General features: G+C 32.9%; 3 protein-coding genes and 1 long non-coding RNA gene across 6 annotated transcripts; 3 read left to right on the top strand and 1 right to left on the bottom strand.

Annotated features, from left to right (window-relative positions):
• Positions 1–1,228: 1,228 nt before the first annotated feature.
• Positions 1,229–6,783, top strand: LOC107422412 (probable hexosyltransferase MUCI70). 2 transcript variants are annotated; one of them, XR_009634900.1, is made up of 10 exons: positions 1,229–1,380; positions 1,487–2,277; positions 2,774–3,037; positions 3,238–3,451; positions 3,750–3,859; positions 3,948–4,147; positions 4,339–4,442; positions 5,223–5,410; positions 5,629–5,731; positions 6,360–6,386. XR_009634900.1 is itself a non-coding variant. In XM_025075872.3 (10 exons), the coding sequence occupies exons 2-10, from the start codon at positions 2,037–2,039 to the stop codon at positions 6,546–6,548; spliced, it is 1,710 nt and encodes a 569-aa protein (XP_024931640.3). In that variant the 5' UTR covers positions 1,230–1,380; positions 1,487–2,036; the 3' UTR covers positions 6,549–6,783. The 2 variants fall into 2 exon arrangements, 1 of the variants encoding a protein (XP_024931640.3); XM_025075872.3 differs by having other exon boundaries at positions 1,230–1,380; positions 5,532–5,731; positions 6,360–6,783.
• A 1,631-nt stretch (positions 6,784–8,414) lies between these two features.
• Positions 8,415–10,604, top strand: LOC107422415 (uncharacterized). Of its 2 annotated transcripts, none has more exons than XR_009634894.1 (2): positions 8,415–9,912; positions 10,475–10,604. XR_009634894.1 is itself a non-coding variant. In XM_016031852.4 (2 exons), exon 2 carries the CDS (start codon positions 9,235–9,237, stop codon positions 9,667–9,669), a length of 435 nt encoding a protein of 144 aa, XP_015887338.3. In that variant the 5' UTR covers positions 8,415–8,956; positions 9,084–9,234; the 3' UTR covers positions 9,670–10,080. The 2 variants fall into 2 exon arrangements, 1 of the variants encoding a protein (XP_015887338.3); XM_016031852.4 differs by lacking the exon at positions 10,475–10,604 and having other exon boundaries at positions 8,415–8,956; positions 9,084–10,080.
• Positions 10,605–11,473: 869 nt separating this feature from the next.
• On the top strand, positions 11,474–13,667 carry LOC107422423 (cytochrome c oxidase copper chaperone 1). The gene is made up of 2 exons (XM_016031860.4): positions 11,474–11,632; positions 13,068–13,667. Exon 2 carries the CDS (start codon positions 13,092–13,094, stop codon positions 13,389–13,391), a length of 300 nt encoding a protein of 99 aa, XP_015887346.3. The 5' UTR covers positions 11,474–11,632; positions 13,068–13,091; the 3' UTR covers positions 13,392–13,667.
• Positions 13,668–15,877: 2,210 nt separating this feature from the next.
• LOC125419416 (uncharacterized) lies at positions 15,878–16,634 on the bottom strand. The gene is made up of 2 exons (XR_007238364.2): positions 16,589–16,634; positions 15,878–15,918 (listed from the first exon to the last, which is right to left on the bottom strand). It is a non-coding gene; the product is annotated as an uncharacterized LOC125419416 (long non-coding RNA).
• Positions 16,635–20,478: the final 3,844 nt, after the last annotated feature.

The following is a 20,478-nucleotide window of genomic DNA, read 5'->3' as shown; positions in this document are numbered from 1 at the left end:
AATTGGGATTTTTTTATAAAAAATAATTTTAAAGTCATTTTTGTGGAACTGTGTGTTATGCACAGAATGTGAGTGGGAGGACGCCAATCACATTGGCTTCTAGGACGCTATGGAAATTATAACTTTATGAAAATTGAGAAGGTAGATTAAGTATGGTATTTCAATACATTTTTTCAAGATTAATTAAACTACATCCAAATAAATTGTAAAATAAAGAACAAAAATACTTTATAATTTTTCAAGAAAGTAGTTGTTGCATCATTAAATTGTTTTTATGATAATTTTTTTTTTTAATTGTATGTGTTTTATAAAATAATGGTTTATATGAAATATGATATGGTCCATATGTCAAACTTCTTTTTTGGATCAAATCCACATGTCTAAGTGTACAATTATTATTTTTTTAAAGTTAGATATACAATGAATGAATTAAATAATTTCAATACTTGAGTATCCTTAATTATACCTTTATTAAGGTATAGATTTGAATCATAAATGATAAAGGGGTCTGGGTTTGCTATGGTGTGGCAAGTCGTCGAGTCATATATGATAAAAAGGTATGAGTTCGCTATGGTGTGACAAGTCTACCACATGAAAAGTCATCCTTACCTATTAGGATCTTTTTTTTTTTTTTTTTAATAATTTTTTGTTAAATAGAATTTTAATATATTATTTTTTTAATTTGAAAATTCAAAAACTAATAAAAATTCTATATAAAATTGACTTTATATATATATATATATATATATTATCAACATTGTAATTTATAAAGAACTGAATATCAAAATTTGAACTAGAACATTGAAAATAATACTTATTATTATTATTATTATTATTATTTGGTAAAATTATATTATTTATATTACCGGCATTAAAAAATAGAATTTTTAAAAAATCAAACAAAATAAAAGTTTTATTACTTCTCAGGTGATAATTTGGTAAATACAACATTCATTTTTTTTTTTAAACTGACAAATAAACATAAAAAAGATAACTATTAAATTTCCATGTCAGCTTATAGATTAAAGGATAAAAATTAAACAAGTTATCTTTTCTTTCTTTATTTTTTTAATTAAATATTTGTAATTTTTTTTTTGAAAGAAAATATTTGTAAATTAAGTATAATAATATATTGGATAGATTCATATTTTCAATTTTTGAAAATAATTTAAACAAAATGATAAAAAAGTATTTTAAATAATAGTAATAATAACAATAAAAGTAAAAACTAAAAGGTAGAAAGAAAAAGAAAAAGGCAGATGAACCGCTCTAACGGTAATCTTTAAAAATATAACCTAGCCGAGAGGAAATCTTCTGGCTTCATCTGGCATTATCCGGACTGATTTGGCGTTTAATTGGGTTCTGGAAACACTGATCTAGGTATGAATTCAAATTTAATTGGTTTCAATTTGCTTACAGCTATTTTATCGGATATTTGATTGGCATTTTTGTTTAGAAAATAATTTAATATTATTTTTTATGGTAGGGAAATTCATTTTGTGCGGAAGTGTGTTATGGGTGCAAAATGTGTTTCGGAGGACTTGTTTACTGTGTTCGAGTTTGTGGGTTTTGTTTTATCCAAATTCAAATAATGTAAAAAATTAAGAAGTGGGTCTGAATTTTCCTGATCCAATTTCGGTGGTGGGTTTGGTACATTGAAGATTGCATTGATTTTTTTTTTTTTTTTCCTTTTTCAAGGGCAGTTTTCATTTATTCTTTTGGAAAAAAGGAATTTCCGGTTTTATTGGGAAAATGGGATTTGATCGCCTGGTGACAGTATTGTTTTTCTGATGCATATTTGGAAACGTTTTGTGAAATTGTCAATGAGAAAGAAAAAAAGATTGTACATTTAAGGACTTATTAGATTTGCGTTAGGTTTGCAATATTAGGATTCGTGCTTTTGGAGTTATTTTTTAAAATTTTTTATGCGTGTTCAAGCTTTTGGAGAAAAACATCTTTCTGGGGGGTTTTCTGAAGAGGGTCGTCTTTAACAAGAAGAAGGAGATGAAAGGTGAATTTATTGGTTCCAAGGTATAATGACTGGAGCGTCATTAGGTTTACGTACTGGGAGTTATGGATCACTGCAACAGCAGCCTCAGAATGGTATCTTGCATATTTATACGACACCAACTGTTATGCGCAAGCCCACTTCAAGGGAGAAGGAAAAAGTGCGTTCCTTTTTTTGCCGTTGTTTTGCTCGAAGGAAGGTTGCAATGCTCCTTTTATTTGCCCTTGCTCTTCTGCTTTTTGTAATTAGTTCCTTTATACTTAATAAAGGTTTGTTTTCTTTTTCCTTTCTTTTCCATCCTCAATCTTTGTCCTTCAATTTTATTTTGGCGGTGAAATAGGTCTCTGGTTAGTATATTATTAGTGAGATTGCTGCCCAAATCCTTGTTTTGAATTGAAAGTTGTTAGATTCCCACAAGTATTTGAGGCTCCATAACTTAATTTTTTGTTGTGTCATAGCTATTGAAATCTCTCCTGGTTGTGGGTGTGGTAGATTTGATGCATTGTCAGCATATATATAACTATTTTTTTTACACCTTTAGTTGTTGATAAGAGACTTCATCATATTGAGTTTACCCCCCTTTTTAGTTTTTTTCGCTTCTATTTCTTGCCTAAATGAAGCTAGTTTATTTGAGGTTTAATACTATGGGCCTAGTTCTATTTGCTAAGGATGTTCACTGCCCTATTTGTTACTTATTCTTCTGATTTGTTGAAAGAAAATGACTTTCTGGCCTCATGGTTTGCTTCTTCTATAATGTTGGACCAGAAAGCACCAATGTGAACATCACTCAACATGCTCACATCATTGTGCCTTCTAACTGGTGGACGCCAAGTAATTCAGAAAATATCCCCTTGGTGGAAGATATTTCTAAAACGAACACAGATAGAGGAAGTGGTGAAAGTGAGGCGGGGATTCATCCAAAGAATTTAACCGCTGATCCTAAAAATGCTATTCCATTTGTTCACCCTTGTGCAAATTTTGCATTTCCTCCTCCTCCTCCGCTTAATCCAAAACGAATTGGACCACGCCGTAAGTTATTTTTACGTTCATTTTCAAGGATGTTTTTTAGTTGTATGTCTGGGTGACGGATCTGCACTTGTAAGTTGCAACCTTAGTATTCATCCAAATATTAACTTAAATTTCGACCTGAATATAAGAATTTAAGCTGTTAATTTGTTAACACAACTACCATAATGCCATTGGTATTTTTGTTTCTCATCTTTTTCCAGCATGTCCTGTATGTTATCTTCCTGTGGAGCTTGCTGTAGCTAGTATGCCAAGTTTACCATCAACATCTCCTGTGGTTCATAATTTGACATATGTAGTTGATGAAAATCCAATTAGAACTGAACCATATGGGGGCTCTGAATTTGGTGGATATCCTTCAGTAAAACAGAGGACTGACTCTTATGATATAAAAGAGTCAATGATGGTCCACTGCGGGTAAGTTTTATTCTCATTGTCACAGTTGTGGCGTTCTGCATGATTAGATGTCCATTTTCTTTATCCATGACACTGTCAATCCCAAAAAAGACAAAAAAAAGAAGAAGTGTAATTGTTTTTTTTGGTTGTATGCACTGATAAGTATTAGTGACTTTATTATGTTTTAATTGATTGGCTTGTAGCAATAGTTCTTTGGCTTGAAATAAATGTCAATGCTGATTTTTGTTTTAGGAAAATTATTTTCCACCGCTTGTATCTAATCTTTCTTCTTTGCTACTGTTGTTGTTCCTTTTAACAGATTTGTCAAAGGAAGTAAACCTGGTTACCAGACTGGATTTGATATTGATGAAGTTGACCTTATGGAATTGCAGCAGTTTCATGATGTCATTGTTGCATCTGCTATATTTGGTACTTAAGAGCTTTGAAAATTCTATGATATTCTTTTCTTGCTTTTTTGCAGTCTTTTGCCTTTTTCTGACAGTTGTGCTGTTGCTAGGTAATTATGACATTATTCAACAGCCCAAGAACATTAGTGAATTGGCAAGAAAAAATGTTCCATTCTACATGTTTGTTGATGAGGAGACACATACTTATTTGAAGAATTCGAGTTACTTGGAAAGCAGTAATAAGGTTGGATTGTGGAGAATTATTGTTGTCCATAATATTCCTTACACTGATTCAAGACGTAATGGGAAGGTCAGTTTATTATGCCGTAATGTTGTTCAGATCTGTATCACTCACACCAAATGCATAGGGAATGCTTTGATGAGTTGTATCAAGTTTTGATGCAGTGATTAGTATATCATCTGGAGTTTTATCAAGTAATTAGGATTTAAGGAGCTATGGAAAATTGTTAGATGTTAATTAACCAGCAAATACTTGTGCAGATTCCAAAGCTCCTTTTACATAGGATCTTTCCCAATATCAGATATTCTATATGGATAGATGGAAAGCTCCAGCTTGTTGTGGATCCTTATCAAATTCTTGAGAGGTACAATCTATCTTTTGCTTTTGGTTAATCTTTTTTATGTTATGTTTTGCCTCTTGTATCATATAGTCATGTAGGTGAAAAATTGCAGTTTCCTGAAACCAGCTTGGTCGGGCACTGTTAATGGCATTTCAAGTGTTGCAACACCTTGAAGGATCCATGAGTGACCTCATCGTTTTTTATTTCTATTTTTATTCTTGCAACATTAATGTTAATGTTACTTTGGGATGTTGGATGATGGTTTTTTTACTACATTTGCAGTTGTTATGCAGAAAAATTTTGTCATATTTATGTGACATTGTGGTGGCAAGCTGAACCTGTTACTAATATCCCCAGTAAAGCTGACTGTTTATCGAACCTGTTACTAATATCCCCAGTAAAGCTGACCTGTTTATCGACTTTTTTTGTTCTTTTTTACTTAAGTTAATGTGTCTAGAAATGGACAATGATTTTGTGAGTAAATGCATTGTACTTTCTGGTACCTGGAAAGAACTGATATTGGTGGTTTAGTTTTTGGCACTTAAATCTTCTTTCTTCCCTCCCTTTTATGCTAATGTTGTTGTTTGAAGCATAGCTGTTCAGCCCAAAGGAGCATTGCTTGCTTTGATGAATGAATATATCTGATATCTTATGGAAATATCTACTAGTCATGAATTTTTTCCCCCTTTTAAATAATTAGTTATGAAATATCCATGAATCACCTCCCTGGAGCTAGGGAACATTACTGAAACTTGATTTAAGCTTTACATAGACTTTGATTTTGAATACCTCAATATTGTTCAGGTTCTTGTGGCGTCAGAATGCAACTTTTGCAATCTCAAGGCACTATAAACGCTATGATGTTTTTGAAGAGGCTGAAGCTAATAGAGCTGCTGGAAAATATGACAATGCCTCCATTGATAGGCAGATTGAGTTTTATAGAAAAGAGGGTCTAAAGCCATATTCTATGGCCAAGCTTCCTATAACTAGTGGTAGGTTAATAATTTGTATGTACATCAGTTTGATATGAAAAATCAGCCTATAAGTATTTCATAAATGTTTTAAGATGTTGTATCTACAACTCAATATGAAGTTTTAATTTTTTTTCTGCAGATGTTCCTGAAGGTTGTGTTATCATTAGAGAACATATTCCCATAACAAATCTATTTACCTGTCTATGGTTCAATGAAGTTGATCGTTTTACTTCCAGGGATCAGTTAAGCTTTTCAACAGTGAGGGACAAAATAATGGAAAGAGTTGGCTGGAGCATCAATATGTTCTTCGATTGTGAAAGACGAAATTTTGTAATACAGGTTTGAGCTTTTATTTATTTTATGTGTTTGATTGGATAACCTAGAGCATTTTGTTGTAAATATTTTTTATGCTTGGTTTCAATTATTTTGTATGACTTGCCTGAATTTTTTGTGCTGTTGGTTCCTTTAAACATTGACCAATTTAACCCCTTTTAGGTGACATGCTTTGCAAATGTGTGACAAGGCAGTGTTTGCATCTCCACATGCAGCATTGGGGGTTTTGAGTGTACAGTATAGATAAGGTTCCTGGATTGAAATGTTTTAATTGCCTGTTGTGAAGAGGGAGAGTAGGGGGGAAAAAAAATAAAATGACAAGATGCCATTTTTTGTTTTTCTCTGAAATTGGACTAGGACTTATTACAACCAATTTAGCCAGTTACAACTTGTCCTTTTTGATGTTTAAAGCATTTGAAGGTAACATACACTTTTCTAGAATTAGGCATTACAGGAATGAGCCATAACCGAAGGGCCTATGGTAAGTTTAAAAGGATGTCATTGAGTTCTGTGGATAAAGACGTATGATAGGCCATATTAATCTTGTCTTTCCTTTTTGCTTTATCCTTTCTTTGATAAAAAGGCATGTAATCTCCTTGTATATTAATATGGTCAACATGATTTTGATCTGCAGGGATACCACAGAGACATTTTGGAACACATGCCTCCTCCAGTGAGTCGTATAAGATATATTCCACCAGTTTTGCCTAGTACCAATAGATATGGAAAGATTTTTCCAGGGAAGAAGCCTTCTACCAGGCGTGGAAAAGAAAGAAAATATAGTTCAAGGCGTCACCGGAAATCTGGTATTAGAGACAACTAATTCTAATTGTCCCCTTTTTCTTTATCCCCCTTTTTGACTGAAAGAATGTGTTACTTTTCTCCTCATCTCAAATTATACGGGGTAGGAAAATCTCGTTAAATCTTTGTAGGATAAGGAAGATACGGCCCCTTTTTCTTTTTATTTTCTTCTTTGTCTGGGAATTGTTGATATATATTCAATTTTGTTGTAAATACTGAAATAAGTTTCATATGAGCTTTTTGCCCTTTTATTTTTATTTTTTATTTTTTTTACGCAAGTTTCATATTCTTAGCCATCAAGAAATAACTTGGTTGTTGGGCATTATGAACCTTTGTGGTCGGAGGCCCATGGTCCTCTCTTTGCGCCTTGCTTGATTTTCCATTTTGGTGATGCTGTTCCCAAGTTTTGCAATAAAGAGGGAGTGCTTAATATAAGATGATGTTGTAGATTCAGCTGAAGATGTGGGAGTGACAAATTTGTTTAGTTTGAGTGATTTTTGAACCTCTGATTAGAACAATATTAGTTTAAATGGAGATGTTGAAAATATTAGGCTTTCATTCATGTGATGGTATCATATTATTATACTAAATAAGGTAATCGGCCAATAAAATTATTATTATTAGTGTCCTCAAACAGCTGTAAGGGATGCTTTCAATGATGGCTTTCCTTGGTAAAGCTCATCGGATATGATATATAATAAAATAGTTGGCGTTCGGTTGGCATACAGAACCAAGAAATACAGATAAAGCTTTTCTTTGTATATTAAAGTATGCCATCATTGCTATACAACCATCCATTACAAGCCTTTACCCAAAAAAAATCATCCATTACAAGCGGAATACATGCTTCTAAAAATTAAAAGTGGTTTGAAAAAGTTGAAAAAGCAAACTTTGAATTTGTTGACAGCCATTTAGAACTGATTGTTATCGCATTGAATTTTTTATAGTTTGTTTTTTAGACTTTAGATATGCTCCTTTCATTTAGTTTTCCTCCACTCAATGACTTCGATTTTGGCATATCTATATTTGAATTGGAAAATGATATTTAACCCGATTCATCAGGTTTATCTGATCTATGACTATTAATTATTTAGATATTAATCATCAATATCTTTTTAATTATTAATTAATTTTAGTAGTTACAAGATATGGTACTTCTATCTTCTCTTTGTGATCATATAGATAAGGTAAAAAAGCATCTCCAATGGCAGTATCAAATCTTTTTTGTTTTTGGTAATAATGGCAGTATCAAATCATGGAACCTTGTGGATATGCACAAAATAATGCCAATGTTAATTTTAGCAATAGTATCTAAAAGATGCTCAGACGTGTATTTCATTCTTATTTGAATTTTTCTGAAAAAAATAAAAAAGGGACAACTTTTTAGCAAGTTTCATGAACCCAAAACAATTATAATATTTTCTAATCGGCATGATTTTGAAAACCATTAGAGTGTGGCAGAGTAAATGCGCAAAGCGTGGGGTTCCTATTTGCAAGTTCCAAAAAACAATTTTGAAGTCTTCATGGAAATCTCTACCATATATTATGTATCCGTTTAAGACATAAAAATGCTACTTTGATAGGCAAGTTTAATAAATAGATCAATTATGTCAAAAATCACCAATAACCACTTTCACTTTGCTTAAAAACTGATTTAGGGAGAAACTAAGAAAACAAATTGTCACCCTACATGATTCCAAAACAATATGTTTAAAATAAAAAAGAAAAAAAAAATAATAAGGGAAAGAAATGTAAACCCATGAGGCTCTATGACCCCACAGATTTTTGCAATTGGTTGGAAGAACAAGCAAGGAAGAAAATAGAAAGCCTCTTTTTTTCTTTTTTTCTTTTAATTTTTAATTTTATTTTTTTGTTTTTGTTTTTTTGTGCATGGTGTGGGTATGGGGCTTTGTAAAGGGAAGCAATCTCAATGCCATTTAGACCATATACTGGTAGAATACCCATCTCCATCACAATCTATGCACATAAATGGAAGTGTCTCTAACAGTAAGCATTGATGATGTTGCTGTGAAATGGCAATCCCATTTCAACTCGCATTCATTTCTAATTGCAAAACAACGCTATTGGTGATTTTGTTCCTTCCTTCTTAGAAAAGAAATAGGAGAGAGGTCTTTTCTCATTGGCAAAAAATCCTTTCTTCAGTTTCGTTTCCCTTCAATGCCGCAGCCATAGGAGAGATTTCAATGCTTCAGTCGGGGTTCTAGATCCAAGGTTTCATTTTCTTTTCTTTGATTTTTTTGAAGATGAAAAAGAGAAAAATTGGTAACGTAGGGTGGGTTTTACTTTGACATGGGTTTTCTTGTTTGAGCCCTGATTGATGAATGAAAGTTCTATTGGTTGGTGGGCAAGATCTTGAATCCTGATGAGTGGGTTCCTCTGGGTTTCTTTGAATTGCAGAGTGAAATCCAGGTGGGTTTGGTTCCTAGCTTTCTGACCAGTTTGCTTTGTTCTGGTTTCTTGTGGTTGACAACGAAATCAGGGCATTGGGTTTTTCGTCACTCATTTTATCTTTCTTTGGCCTTCTTTGGTTTTTCAGAGACGAAGGGAATGGGGTTTTTATAACCGAAGTTAAAAGATACATAGGGTTTGGTTATGGTGCTATAGTTGTTTGAATTGGAATTCTATCGAAACAAAGCTAAACTGTGCGAGAAAAGAAGGAAAAGGACAGGTTTTGTTTCTATCTCTCAATGAGTTTATCTGGGTTTTTCCTGGTTTGTATGCTCCATTCTTTGGTAGCTCTGACTTGTGGTGCTCTGATGATGTTCTACTCCAATGAGTTCTATGCATTTGGTCATGGCTCTGAGACTGCTCATAAACTTCAAGGGTCAACACCTCACGACCAGCTTTTGGTTCGAACCTCAGATTCATTCTCGGGTTTGCTTCTATTTGTCATTGGTTGTCTTCTGTTCATGGTGGCTTTTGTCAAAGACAGAGAGTTTCAGAGTTTTTTTGCCAAAGGGTGTATCTTGCTTCACATTGCCATGGCTCTTTGGAGGGTATATTTTGAGAGGAACCTTGAAGACCTTGCCTGGGATTGGCCAAGGCAGGTTGTTGGGGATATTGCATTAGCCCTTTCGTGGGTTTACCTTCTTGTGTATTCATGGAGGGAAAAGTATGATTAGTGGAGAAAGCTTCCATTAATTTTGCTAGAAAGCACGCCACTTGACATTTTACCGAGGAAGGAAACTGTGATTTGGTTTCTCTGCTTTTGCTTCTGCTTCATGATTATATGTTGGAGGTCCTTCTGCAACAATTGGTGTTGAATTAGCACAAGCAATGAAGTCTCGAGAAGATGGGAAATGAAACAAAAATTGATTTGCCTTTTAGTATATTTGCCTACATTTTGCTTGTTGTTTATATATGAGGTTAGCATCTTTGCTTGAAATTATGAAGAACTTAGATATGCTTTATTTTCTAGTCTTGCTGCATGTGCGGTGTGCTTGTTGGCTCCATCTGAGGACCTTTCATGTAAATTTCTTCAGATTCATATGGTATAAAAAATCATGAAAAAACTTTTCACTTTCATTTTATAACATCTGTAGAAAAAGTTTCGCGATGCTGGAAGCTTTGTTTATTATCCTACAAAAAATATAACAACATTGTCAAAACTTAAAAAAGGGATCCCAATTTTGATTGCTGACAATGAAAGTTGTTAGTATATATATATATATATATTTTTTTTTTTTTCTGGTGAATGTGTTCTTACTGCTCTCTAGGATCAGCGACCAGTCAAGTTGTGGTGGAACTTTGCATCTTCTTACATAATTTCCCACGAATTGGCTGAGAATGGTTTTGATATTCATATACCTTAATCTCCTACTGTTCTGAACATATACAGCCCAACAAAGCAAAGCATTTCAATTTCCATTAACTTATGAGATACCACTACAACTTAATAACTCGATGCTTATACTTCTGCTTGTGCAGAAATAGATGCATACATGTATTTATTCTTTAGTTCTCTTATGGGTTGGGATAAGGAACATGGAGAACACAAACAATTATCTTTGCTGGAAAGATGATATTTTCCTATTGTTTATACCATGTTCTGTTAGAACTCCTCCCTGGAGGCCCAAGGTTTTGCAGTTTGTCCCCCCCAGATTTTGCTACACTTTCACATATATTTATATCCCATATTTATTTATTTTAATTTTTGGTTTTTCTGGATGCTAAGCTGATGATCATATCCATTGTCAAAGATATACAGAATCTTTGGCTAACTTTCCCAGATGCAAATGTAGCTCATGTACAGTATGTAGACAATAGAGAGTTCCTCCATCAAACACCATCATCCATGGAAGCATCTTGGGCTTTTGGTTTTGGAACGTGAATTTGTTTCCATTTGTTTACTAAAGATGAACAGATTGGGGTATATCCAATCAAGCATTTAAACGACATAGTTTTGTTGTTAGTTGAATTGTACAAAAAGAAGGTCAAAGAATGTAGCTAGATTTTTCTTTTTTCTTTCTTTTTAAATGTTTTTGTGTTGGGTTTGAACACCCATTATGTGGGAAGAGTGTGAATATAAATCAAAACTTGTAATTGCAAATGCAAAAGCACAGAGTAAAACTTCTTTTACAAGGGAAAAAAAAAATGGTTATTCTTCCTTGCATTTAATTTGTGTCTAAATTACGGTGATTGCATTTAATATCAATCATTTTCCATCATTTTTATATTGCAATGGAAAAATAAATTAATAATTTTGAACCACCAACACCAGCAGAAAAAGTAAAAACAAAAACAAGTGAGGATTAATAAATTGGAATGGACTTTTAAAAAAAAGAAATGGAAGGAAGAATTTTCTTTTTCATTTTTTCGAAAAAAGAAAAAAAGAAAAAAAATATTAAAGTTCTAAAAATATGTGGATGTGTAAAATATAAATCTTATTCCTTTTGAATACATATTTTATATATTTATATTTTAATATTTTAATATTAGAAAAGTAGCCCAACGCAAAGGTCTTTAAACGCGGCCCGTTTTCAGCCTTGAAACTCAAAAAGTGGGAGTTTCTTTAGGCTTCCAACCTATTCTTTCTGTTCCTTCGCAGAAAGAAAACCTTGAAGCTCCTTCGGCGGGCTTTGAACTGTAAGCTATTCCCTTCCTCTTTCTTATTTGCCATTAAAACCCACATTTATTGATTGATTTATTTATTTATTTTTGTTTTTGTTTTTGCTTTCGTTTTGTCACCTTTTACAGTCATATCATATTTGTGTATGAGCAGTTTGTCCCTTATCTTGTTGCCATAAAGTTTTTGTTTCAATAAAACTGTGTTAAAAAGTACTTTGAAAATCTTAGTTATGGGTGTTTTCTTAGTTGTATGTTGGCGTAGTTTTGTTTAAGAACAAAAAATTCGATATTTTGGTTGAGTTCTTTACTGCTTCTGCGTTGCTGGTTCTTCAAAACCCAACGCCCATAACCTGTTTGATGCAAAGCCCAAATGGACTTTAATGGAATCAAGAACCTGCTCCACCATTGTGATTTAAAAGAATCTATTTTTTTATTATTATTTTCTTTTTCTTTTTCCTGGGTAAACGGTTTTTGGGCTTTGTTATGTAAGTGTAAAGCCTGGTCGGGAAAGCATATCCATGTTGCTTTATAAATTTATATTGTGATCTAAAGTATGCGTTTGAGATACTAAATTGTGAATGATATAGAAAGACAGCATTTTTTTTTTCATGCAAGAAATAAAAAAAGTGGAAACTGATTACAAATGCTATCGGATACACCCTTTAGCTGTTTTAGTATTGTGCTGAAAAGCTTTATAATAAGGTCTTGGTCTAAATTTTCTGAGGACGCTCAGATGGCAATGCAATTTGGTCTGACTCTGTTTTGATTTGTTTAAGTTTGGGATATTCTAATTTAGTTTTCTAACATTAAAATCCCGAGGCTGCCAAAAAATTTGTACTTCGAGTTAGTTTCTAGTTGAGTTGAGCTTATTCAATTAATCAGTATGATTGTAGTTGAGCTTACTCCGGTGAAATAAATTCTTAACAATATTTGATTTTGTAGAAACTGGTATTTTCTGATAGTTTCTATTTTAAAACCCAAGAATGCAGAAATTAAGTACTTCAACTTAATGTATCGTTAAGTTGAGCTTTCTCCATTGGGATGTCTTTATCATAATTGCTTTTCTGTTATATGTGCTTATGATTGTTAGAGTAATTTAATGACTGAGTAAATTTCAGTATTTCACCAGATGTTGGAAAATGGAATTGTAAATGGCTAAGATGCATAAAGAAATGTAAAGTGCCTTTTTTAGGTCCTGATCTAGCAACGTTAAGTTTCCATGGCTAGAAAGTTATTTTGCATGGTACCGAATAGTGAAGACAGAGACAGAGAAAGTTATGTTGCATGTGGTTTTATACCTTTTATTTGTTGTCTGATGATTGACTTGATACAAGGAGCAAATGTGGAGGGTGGTCAGTGAGGGAGTCAGGGTAGAAGCCATTTGATTTTAATGATTGCTTGCACATAAATTTAATCTGAATTATTTTATTGTGTTCTTCATTCCTGCCCTCAGCTTTTCTGTCAAAGTGCTTGGGACATGGGTGGTCTGCCAATGGGGAGTACAACATCTACTTTAGCTTTGCCAGGGTCGCAGCAAAACCATGACACACCTATCAGTAAACCTGAAACAGATACAAAGCAAGGGTCGCAGCAAAACCATGACACACCTATCAGTGCACCAGGAAGAGATACAAAGCCAAAGAAGAAAATCTGCTGTGCTTGTCCTGAAACTAAGAAGCTGAGAGATGAATGCATTGTTGAGCACGGTGAAGATGCTTGTGCTAAATGGATTGAGGCTCATCGCAAGTGCCTTCGTGCAGAAGGATTCAATGTTTGATTGTTTGAGTGATCGTTGAGTTACAGAATAAAAAATTTAACAATTTAAGTATACAAAAACTCTTTTTTGGATAAACATACATCTCAAAATTGAAAAATAATGCAAGGACAGGTGCTCTGGGCTGTTAGATACAGTTCGGTCAATTGCTGTACTTTTATATTCTGGCGGTATTACCTTCTAATTATAAAGAAGTGGGTGTTGTAAGCATACACGTTGACAAGATTGATTATCTCATTATATGATTTATTGAATCTATAAACCATGTTATCATTTTCAGTACATGTATTTAAATGTGTTGATTTAACCTAATGATCACAATTCTGACACAAATCATTTTCAAATTCTTACTTATATCCTTAGTCTATACTATAAGCGAGAAAATATACAGTGTTTTGGTTTATTTTTACCATTTAAAAACGGCCGTCTTCTCTACATTTTGGCTTTGGTTTTGAGGGGTTTTTTTTAATTAATTAATTAATTAATTTATTTATTTAAATTAAAACCATAAAACGACATTATTTTATAGTTTGAATATATATATATATATATATATATATTTTTTTTTTTTTTCACATGTATCTTTTTAGTGTTATATAACATATTGAATTTGATTATAAAATTGATATTCATATATCTTTAACTAAAGCAAAATAAATATTTTAATACAATGAAAAACTTATATTTCATTTTTTTTTTCAACTGAGCAATTTTTGTTTATTTAACTAACTAAAAGTATAATATATTTATATAATATAATTACAAAACTAATACTATTCAAAAACAAAATAATAAATTAATAAATATGTATAATAAATTAATTAAATATTTCAATTATGTATTTTATTTCTCTTTAAGTTAGAATTTTTTAATTTTTTATTAAGGTTTTCTTATTTATCTATTCCTACAATACTTTTATTTTTTATTTTTTTGTTATTAAATTATATTACTTTGAAAAACCTATTAACAATTTATATTTTTTATTTTAACTATAAATAAATGAATAAATATAAAATATTATAAATTTTTTCTTTATTTTAAGTATAAAACAAATCACCATTACTTAGTTAAAAAATTTTAGAACCGAATTTGCATTTTTCAAAAGAAAGGAATGGCAGTTTCGTAATATAAACTAAATTTCATGGCTTTTATTTTCATTAAAATATGCTTTGGTTTTGTTTGTAAAAGACACGTGGCAGATGTAGGAAAGGACGAGTGTCAAAATGAATGTAATTAGATTTTAATTTATTTTATTTTATTTATCAGTTTTCCAGTTGTATGGTGCAATTTTATCGTACACAAATCCGATTTAAAATTTTCGGATCCATGTTATGGCTTTTCTGTATTATTATTTAACTTGTGTTATAACAACTTTTACAGATTGACATTATTTAATTTTAATGATGAAAAATCTATGGAGATTTAATTGTATAATAATTATTTATTATCAGTATTTATTTAAAATTTTTGTATCATGTATAGATAATTATATATATTTGATGAATATGTCTAATATATGTTTGATAAACTACTTTAGAACTAAAATCTTATATTGTTATTTGTAGCAAAAAAAAATTTATATTATTATCTTTATTATATTTTAAAATCAAATATAAATTAAAAAGAGTTAATAAATCTTATGCACGTCGTCGCCAAATCTAGTGATATCAAAAAACTTTTATCTTTGTACAGTAAGATGAGATCAGTTTACGTTTTTTGCATCCTTAGTAAAAGTAAGGGTCGGCTAAATTTATGTGTCTTCTAATTTTACCAATTCCAATTGAAATCTTATAATTGTAATTAATCAAGGACGGTATCATCAATTGAATTTTGGAAGGTCATAATTGACACTAAGAAACAAAGGTGATAAAAGAAATCTTATATACAGCGATAAAGCACAAGATATAAGTTGAGAGATTTAAAAGACAAAAGGAGCAAGAGGATGTATATAGTAAGAGGAAATCCATTCAACAACAAAGAAAGGCCACAGAGATGACCTTTACATTACATATCTATAAAGGAAACACAAAGCATGTATGACTCACAAAGAGTCAGTCACAGACACATGATCTTACATACCAACTAAACAACCACAAATTTAGTAGCCACAACTATTAGTAAAACCCAAAGTTTATTTATCATTGTTACATTTTTTTTTTTTTATTATTATTGCAATATTGCTAGTGTATTTTAACCACATGTGCAGTTCACACAAGCGCAGCTGGATCCACATTTGCACTTGCCATCGTGCTCAGCTGCTGGGGCATCCACCACTACGTTCTCCACGTAGCTGCAACAAAACACCAGCAATATTAGTTTTTTTGTTTTTTTTTTTGGTGAATACCAGCAATATTAATATTACTAATACACTATAATCTCTCGGTTTGTTCATTATTTTAATTTTGTCATTCTATAAACTTTGTTTATTTTTATATTTTTTTTACAACTTGAAATTAAAAAAGAAAAAAAAAAAGAAAAAAAAATGTACCTTTTCCCAGTCTCAGCAATGACCAGGCTGTTTCCCTTCTTCCTGCAAATTACAGAACATTTTGTTTAACGCCCAATGATCCAGAACACAAGCATATGCATATATTTGGGGTGTTATGTAATATCAGACACATAAAGCTGACAAAATTTGTTCACGTTCCTATTAAAAATGACCTCTAGATACTAATTCATTCTATATGTTTACCGTGAAACAAGCAACATAAATGAAAATCAGTTATATATATTATTTATTTGTTTGGATATTCAAAATGTTAAATTATCATTAATCTCAAAAGTTTAAATTATTTAAGAATTAAATTTAAATTTTATCTGACATAATTTATGCTTTTGTTTTTACATTTCCAAAAATATTTTTTGAAAAATCATTATTTATTGATTTCGATTAGAAATGTTTTTGAAAGTCAAAAATACTTTTTAAAAATTATCTAGACAATTACAGAAATAACTTTTAAAATTGAAAAACTATTTTTAATTTGAAACGTTATGTCCAATAAAATATTGTTATATATATCAAACTTGGGGCAACAAAGAGTACGATACAAACACAAGTTACCATCATTTTATGCATATAAAAACCCTAAAACATTATCAACTTAGTAACAAAATGGAACCTCCATAACCATATATATATGCATGGAATAGGCAAGATTAATTCAAAGCAAGAGCTTGGACATGAAACAAGGAACACTTACTGACACTGGCTCTTGTCAGGGCAGTCGCAGCTGCTGCACTTGTCCGACATGGTGGTCGTAAGAGTTATAAAAGGGAGGAAAATTGAGGAAAGTTGATGATGATGGTAATGAGCTTTGAGTTATTGTAGTTTGCTATATATCTCCAAGCTCTGCAACAATGGAGGGTGTATTTATAGAGGGAAAATGAGAAATGGGCAATGGAGATATGGGAGTATTTGGTGTGGGACCCTCCTTTGTAGATAATCGGCCATGAGAGGAGCACACGCCTTTGCAGAAAAGTCCGAAAGGAATCTAAATAATGGAAGGCTTGGCCTCCTATCCTCCTCTCATGTCAACTTCCTTTCTCTTTTGTTGAAGGAGACTATTCATAATTTCATATTTGTAATTTTCTCTTTGTAGCTAGAGTTTTGCTTCCACACTCTATTAAGACTTTCTCCATCAAGATTTTCTATTACCTTTTTTTTTTTTTTTTTCCTAGTATTCTATTTCATTTTAAAAAAAAAAACAGTTGTTTAACTTTTATTTTACAATAATACTATTTTTTTATTAGCATTTTATAATAATATTATAGTTGTCAAATTGATTACTAATTACTTTAATAAATAATATGATAATATTAAATATATTTATTTTTTTATTCACTTACCATATTCACAATCAATACGTTAATTCAATATTATATTCATATATTAATGTACAATTTGTATTTTATTACTCAGTATATATTTTTGATTAAATAATTTAATATCTATAATATTACTGTATATTTTATATATTTGTTTTTGTTTTTTCTTTGACCATGTGTGTGTTAAAATATATATATATATATATATTTTTTTTTTTCATAATGTGGCATCATATCATTAATGCAAAGGCATGGACGACCAAAAAAAAAATGGAATAGAAAATTTAGATACCACTTCTTCGGCCCTATTACCTTCATTACCGCTTTTTCACTTCTTTTTTTTTTTCCTTATATATATATATATATACATTCTTATTATAGTGCGGATGGTTTTCATACGGACCACAGTATTGGTGACGATTTTTTATAGTATTGGTAACGATTTTCTAAAAAATCATCGTTAATACTATGAAAAACCGTCACTAATACTGCAGTCCTCATGCGGACCGTCTTCACCATAGAATTTCCGTATATATATATATATATATATATATGAAATATATTCGTTGTAGCTTTTTTTTTTGGTTATTTTTCCAAACCAGATACTTACCATCTTCTTCTTAATTTCCTTTTTTTGGTTTTTGTTTTCTAACTCAAGACTTAAGCATAACAAATTTGGATTCCATAGACATCTTATCAAAACGAAATTCACGGAGAAAGTTAAAAGTTTTGCATTACTTTATTTATTTATTTCTGTTTCTTTGTTTAACATAAAATAAGGGCAAAATGCCTTTTGAGCAAGTTAAACTTTAGATGCAAATGCTTATGTACTTTGGGGTTCACTTGCAAGTAATTCATAAATAACGATTTTTTTTAAATAATAATAAAATAAATGTGAGTTTACTTTTATTTGAAGGCACAATGTAACACCCCATCCCAAATCGCATCGGAATCCGTGCACGTTGCTCGAGGTTGACCGTTGACCGAGCGGGTCAAAAGTTGACTTTTTGCTCCAGTTGGAATTTCGAGTTGACCAGGGTAAAGTGGCGAAGTGCATGATGCCCCGAGTTCGTAGACTAGTAGCATGTCAAAAACGGAGCTACAGTTTGAAAGTTATGAGCAAAACAAGTTGAGGTCCAAACTGTCCAAGGGGTACCGGAGTTGATTTTTTATTTATGGGGAAATGAGCTTTGACTCGCGCATGGTTGTGAAGTGCTCGTCGATACGAGTTCACAGACTAGCGGCACGCTTAAAACGGACATCCGGTTAAAAAGTTATGGACGCGTGAAGTTTGCCGGATACCGTAATATTTTAATGTTTTTAAGTCGATAAACAGTGAAATGCCACGTGTCAGCTTCTTATTGGTCCACGTGGCATGAACAGTGTCACACAGTGGCATTTATTTGACAAAATTCTCGGGGAAGAGAGAGAAAGAGAGGGAGGAGAGAGAAAGAGAGATAGAGAGTCCGACCGGCATCGGAATTTTTTCAAATTTTTCAGCCGAATTACTGTGCACTCGCTGGCCAGAAAGGTTCCCCTCCTCATTTCCGGCAAAACCTCAAATTTTCATGGCGATCAGCCGCCGAACGCGCTCGGATCGGACGTTCGAAGATCGGCGACAACTTTTTCCCTCCACCGCCGATCGACCCACTTCCGGCCATTTTCCGGCCACACGTGCCAGCTAGCCTTCATCCTCTCCTCAAGTCCGGCCGACCCACCAAGTTTCACGGCCATCGGACCACCAACGCGCCGGGATCGGAGCGTTTTCCGACGAGGGGCCGGAAATCTTCAAACCGTAATTTCTCCGCCGTCCGGCCTCCGTTTGCCTCACCGTTGGTCCCGTTGGATTGCTCTCCCCACGATCTACAAATCTGCAAAAAATCACAGCCAACGGCCATCGCACGCGCCGCCGTCGGCGACGGTTGCCGGTGACCGCGGCGGCTCGCCGGAAGTTACTGTTCCGGCGAGTACCCAGTTTTCCGGTCGGCTCCAGCCCACTGTGTTCGACCTCCTGAACCCGAATCCGGCATCCGTTTCCGCCAATTCGCGACGGTTTGGGAGAATTGTGGAGCCGAAACCCGAAAAGTTTTCCGATGAGATTCCGACCCCGTCGGGTTCGATCACTGGAAAGTAAGACCGAATCCGTGATCCTCATCACGCGAGCTTCGATTCGGTATATAACTCGTAACTTTTAAATATCGTTTGGTGTTCGCTCCCCGGGTACCCAGTTGGGAATTACCCGAATAAAATATTAATATTTTTGGTTGGTACACTGTGGTTGTTTAGGTGCGCGTACGAGTGGTGAAGTTGATCGTGAGGAGGATCTTAGTTGATTTACACGCTCAAGGTGAGTGACCCACCTTCAAAAATTATTTTGGGCAATTAATTATGTTTAATTGGTATTTAAATTGGTATTTAAATTATGCTCATGTGGTGTGATTTAATTATGGTTTTATTGTGGTTTAATTTATTATGCATGAGCAAAGTGTATTTCGGTAGTATTTGTACGTGGTTTTCAGTATTAATTTTTCAGCCATAATTGGGTTAAATATTTTATGAAAATATTTGTTTAAATTTTATAAATTATGCCGCAGTATTTTTATGGTTGCATCTCGTACTTCGAGAAAATTGTGGTTTGTTGGTTATCAATGTTTCGTACCGGTTTATTAAATAAAAATATGTGGGATGGTAAGTGTGAGAATTTAATGTATTTTTCACGGTAATTTTGGAAAACGGTACGGTTGGTTAATAATGTTTATTTTTAGACGCACTCATACAGTATTGATGTTCTGGTGTATGGTGTATGGACACGTGGTAGCGCGCAGGTATTATGTGGTTTAGCGCGCGGTTATTACTTCACCCGTGAGTTGCCATTGGACCGTGGGCAGGCAAGTTTGTTATTGCGCACACCCGCCCCCCTCCTTGGCCGGGTTGATGGTTTCAGCAGCGGTACTGTCGGGACGCCGAAGTGCCGTTGCAGGTTTCTCTCTTTAACCCCCCGCCAGTCGGTGCTCGGGACGCTGGATATCGGAGGGCATCACCGGTATATGGTGTGGTGCATCAGTGTAAATTGCAAATAATGTTTTAAACCCCAAAGGTGTTCAAAAATTATTTACTATAATTTATTACATTTTAATTATATATTGGGGTATGTATTTATTTATTTATTGTTTATCAAATGGTTTAATCCCTTGGTTTTCGGGAGGTATGTACACTGGGTTTTGCGAAAAGGTTTTAAAAAGGGAACATTTCAAACGGAGCGATT

Source organism: Ziziphus jujuba, chromosome 11, assembly GCF_031755915.1.
Source record: "Ziziphus jujuba cultivar Dongzao chromosome 11, ASM3175591v1".
Classification (NCBI taxonomy): domain Eukaryota; kingdom Viridiplantae; phylum Streptophyta; class Magnoliopsida; order Rosales; family Rhamnaceae; genus Ziziphus; species Ziziphus jujuba.
The sequence above is the reverse complement of the archived record's forward strand: the minus strand, read 5'-3'. Positions and strand labels throughout refer to the sequence as shown.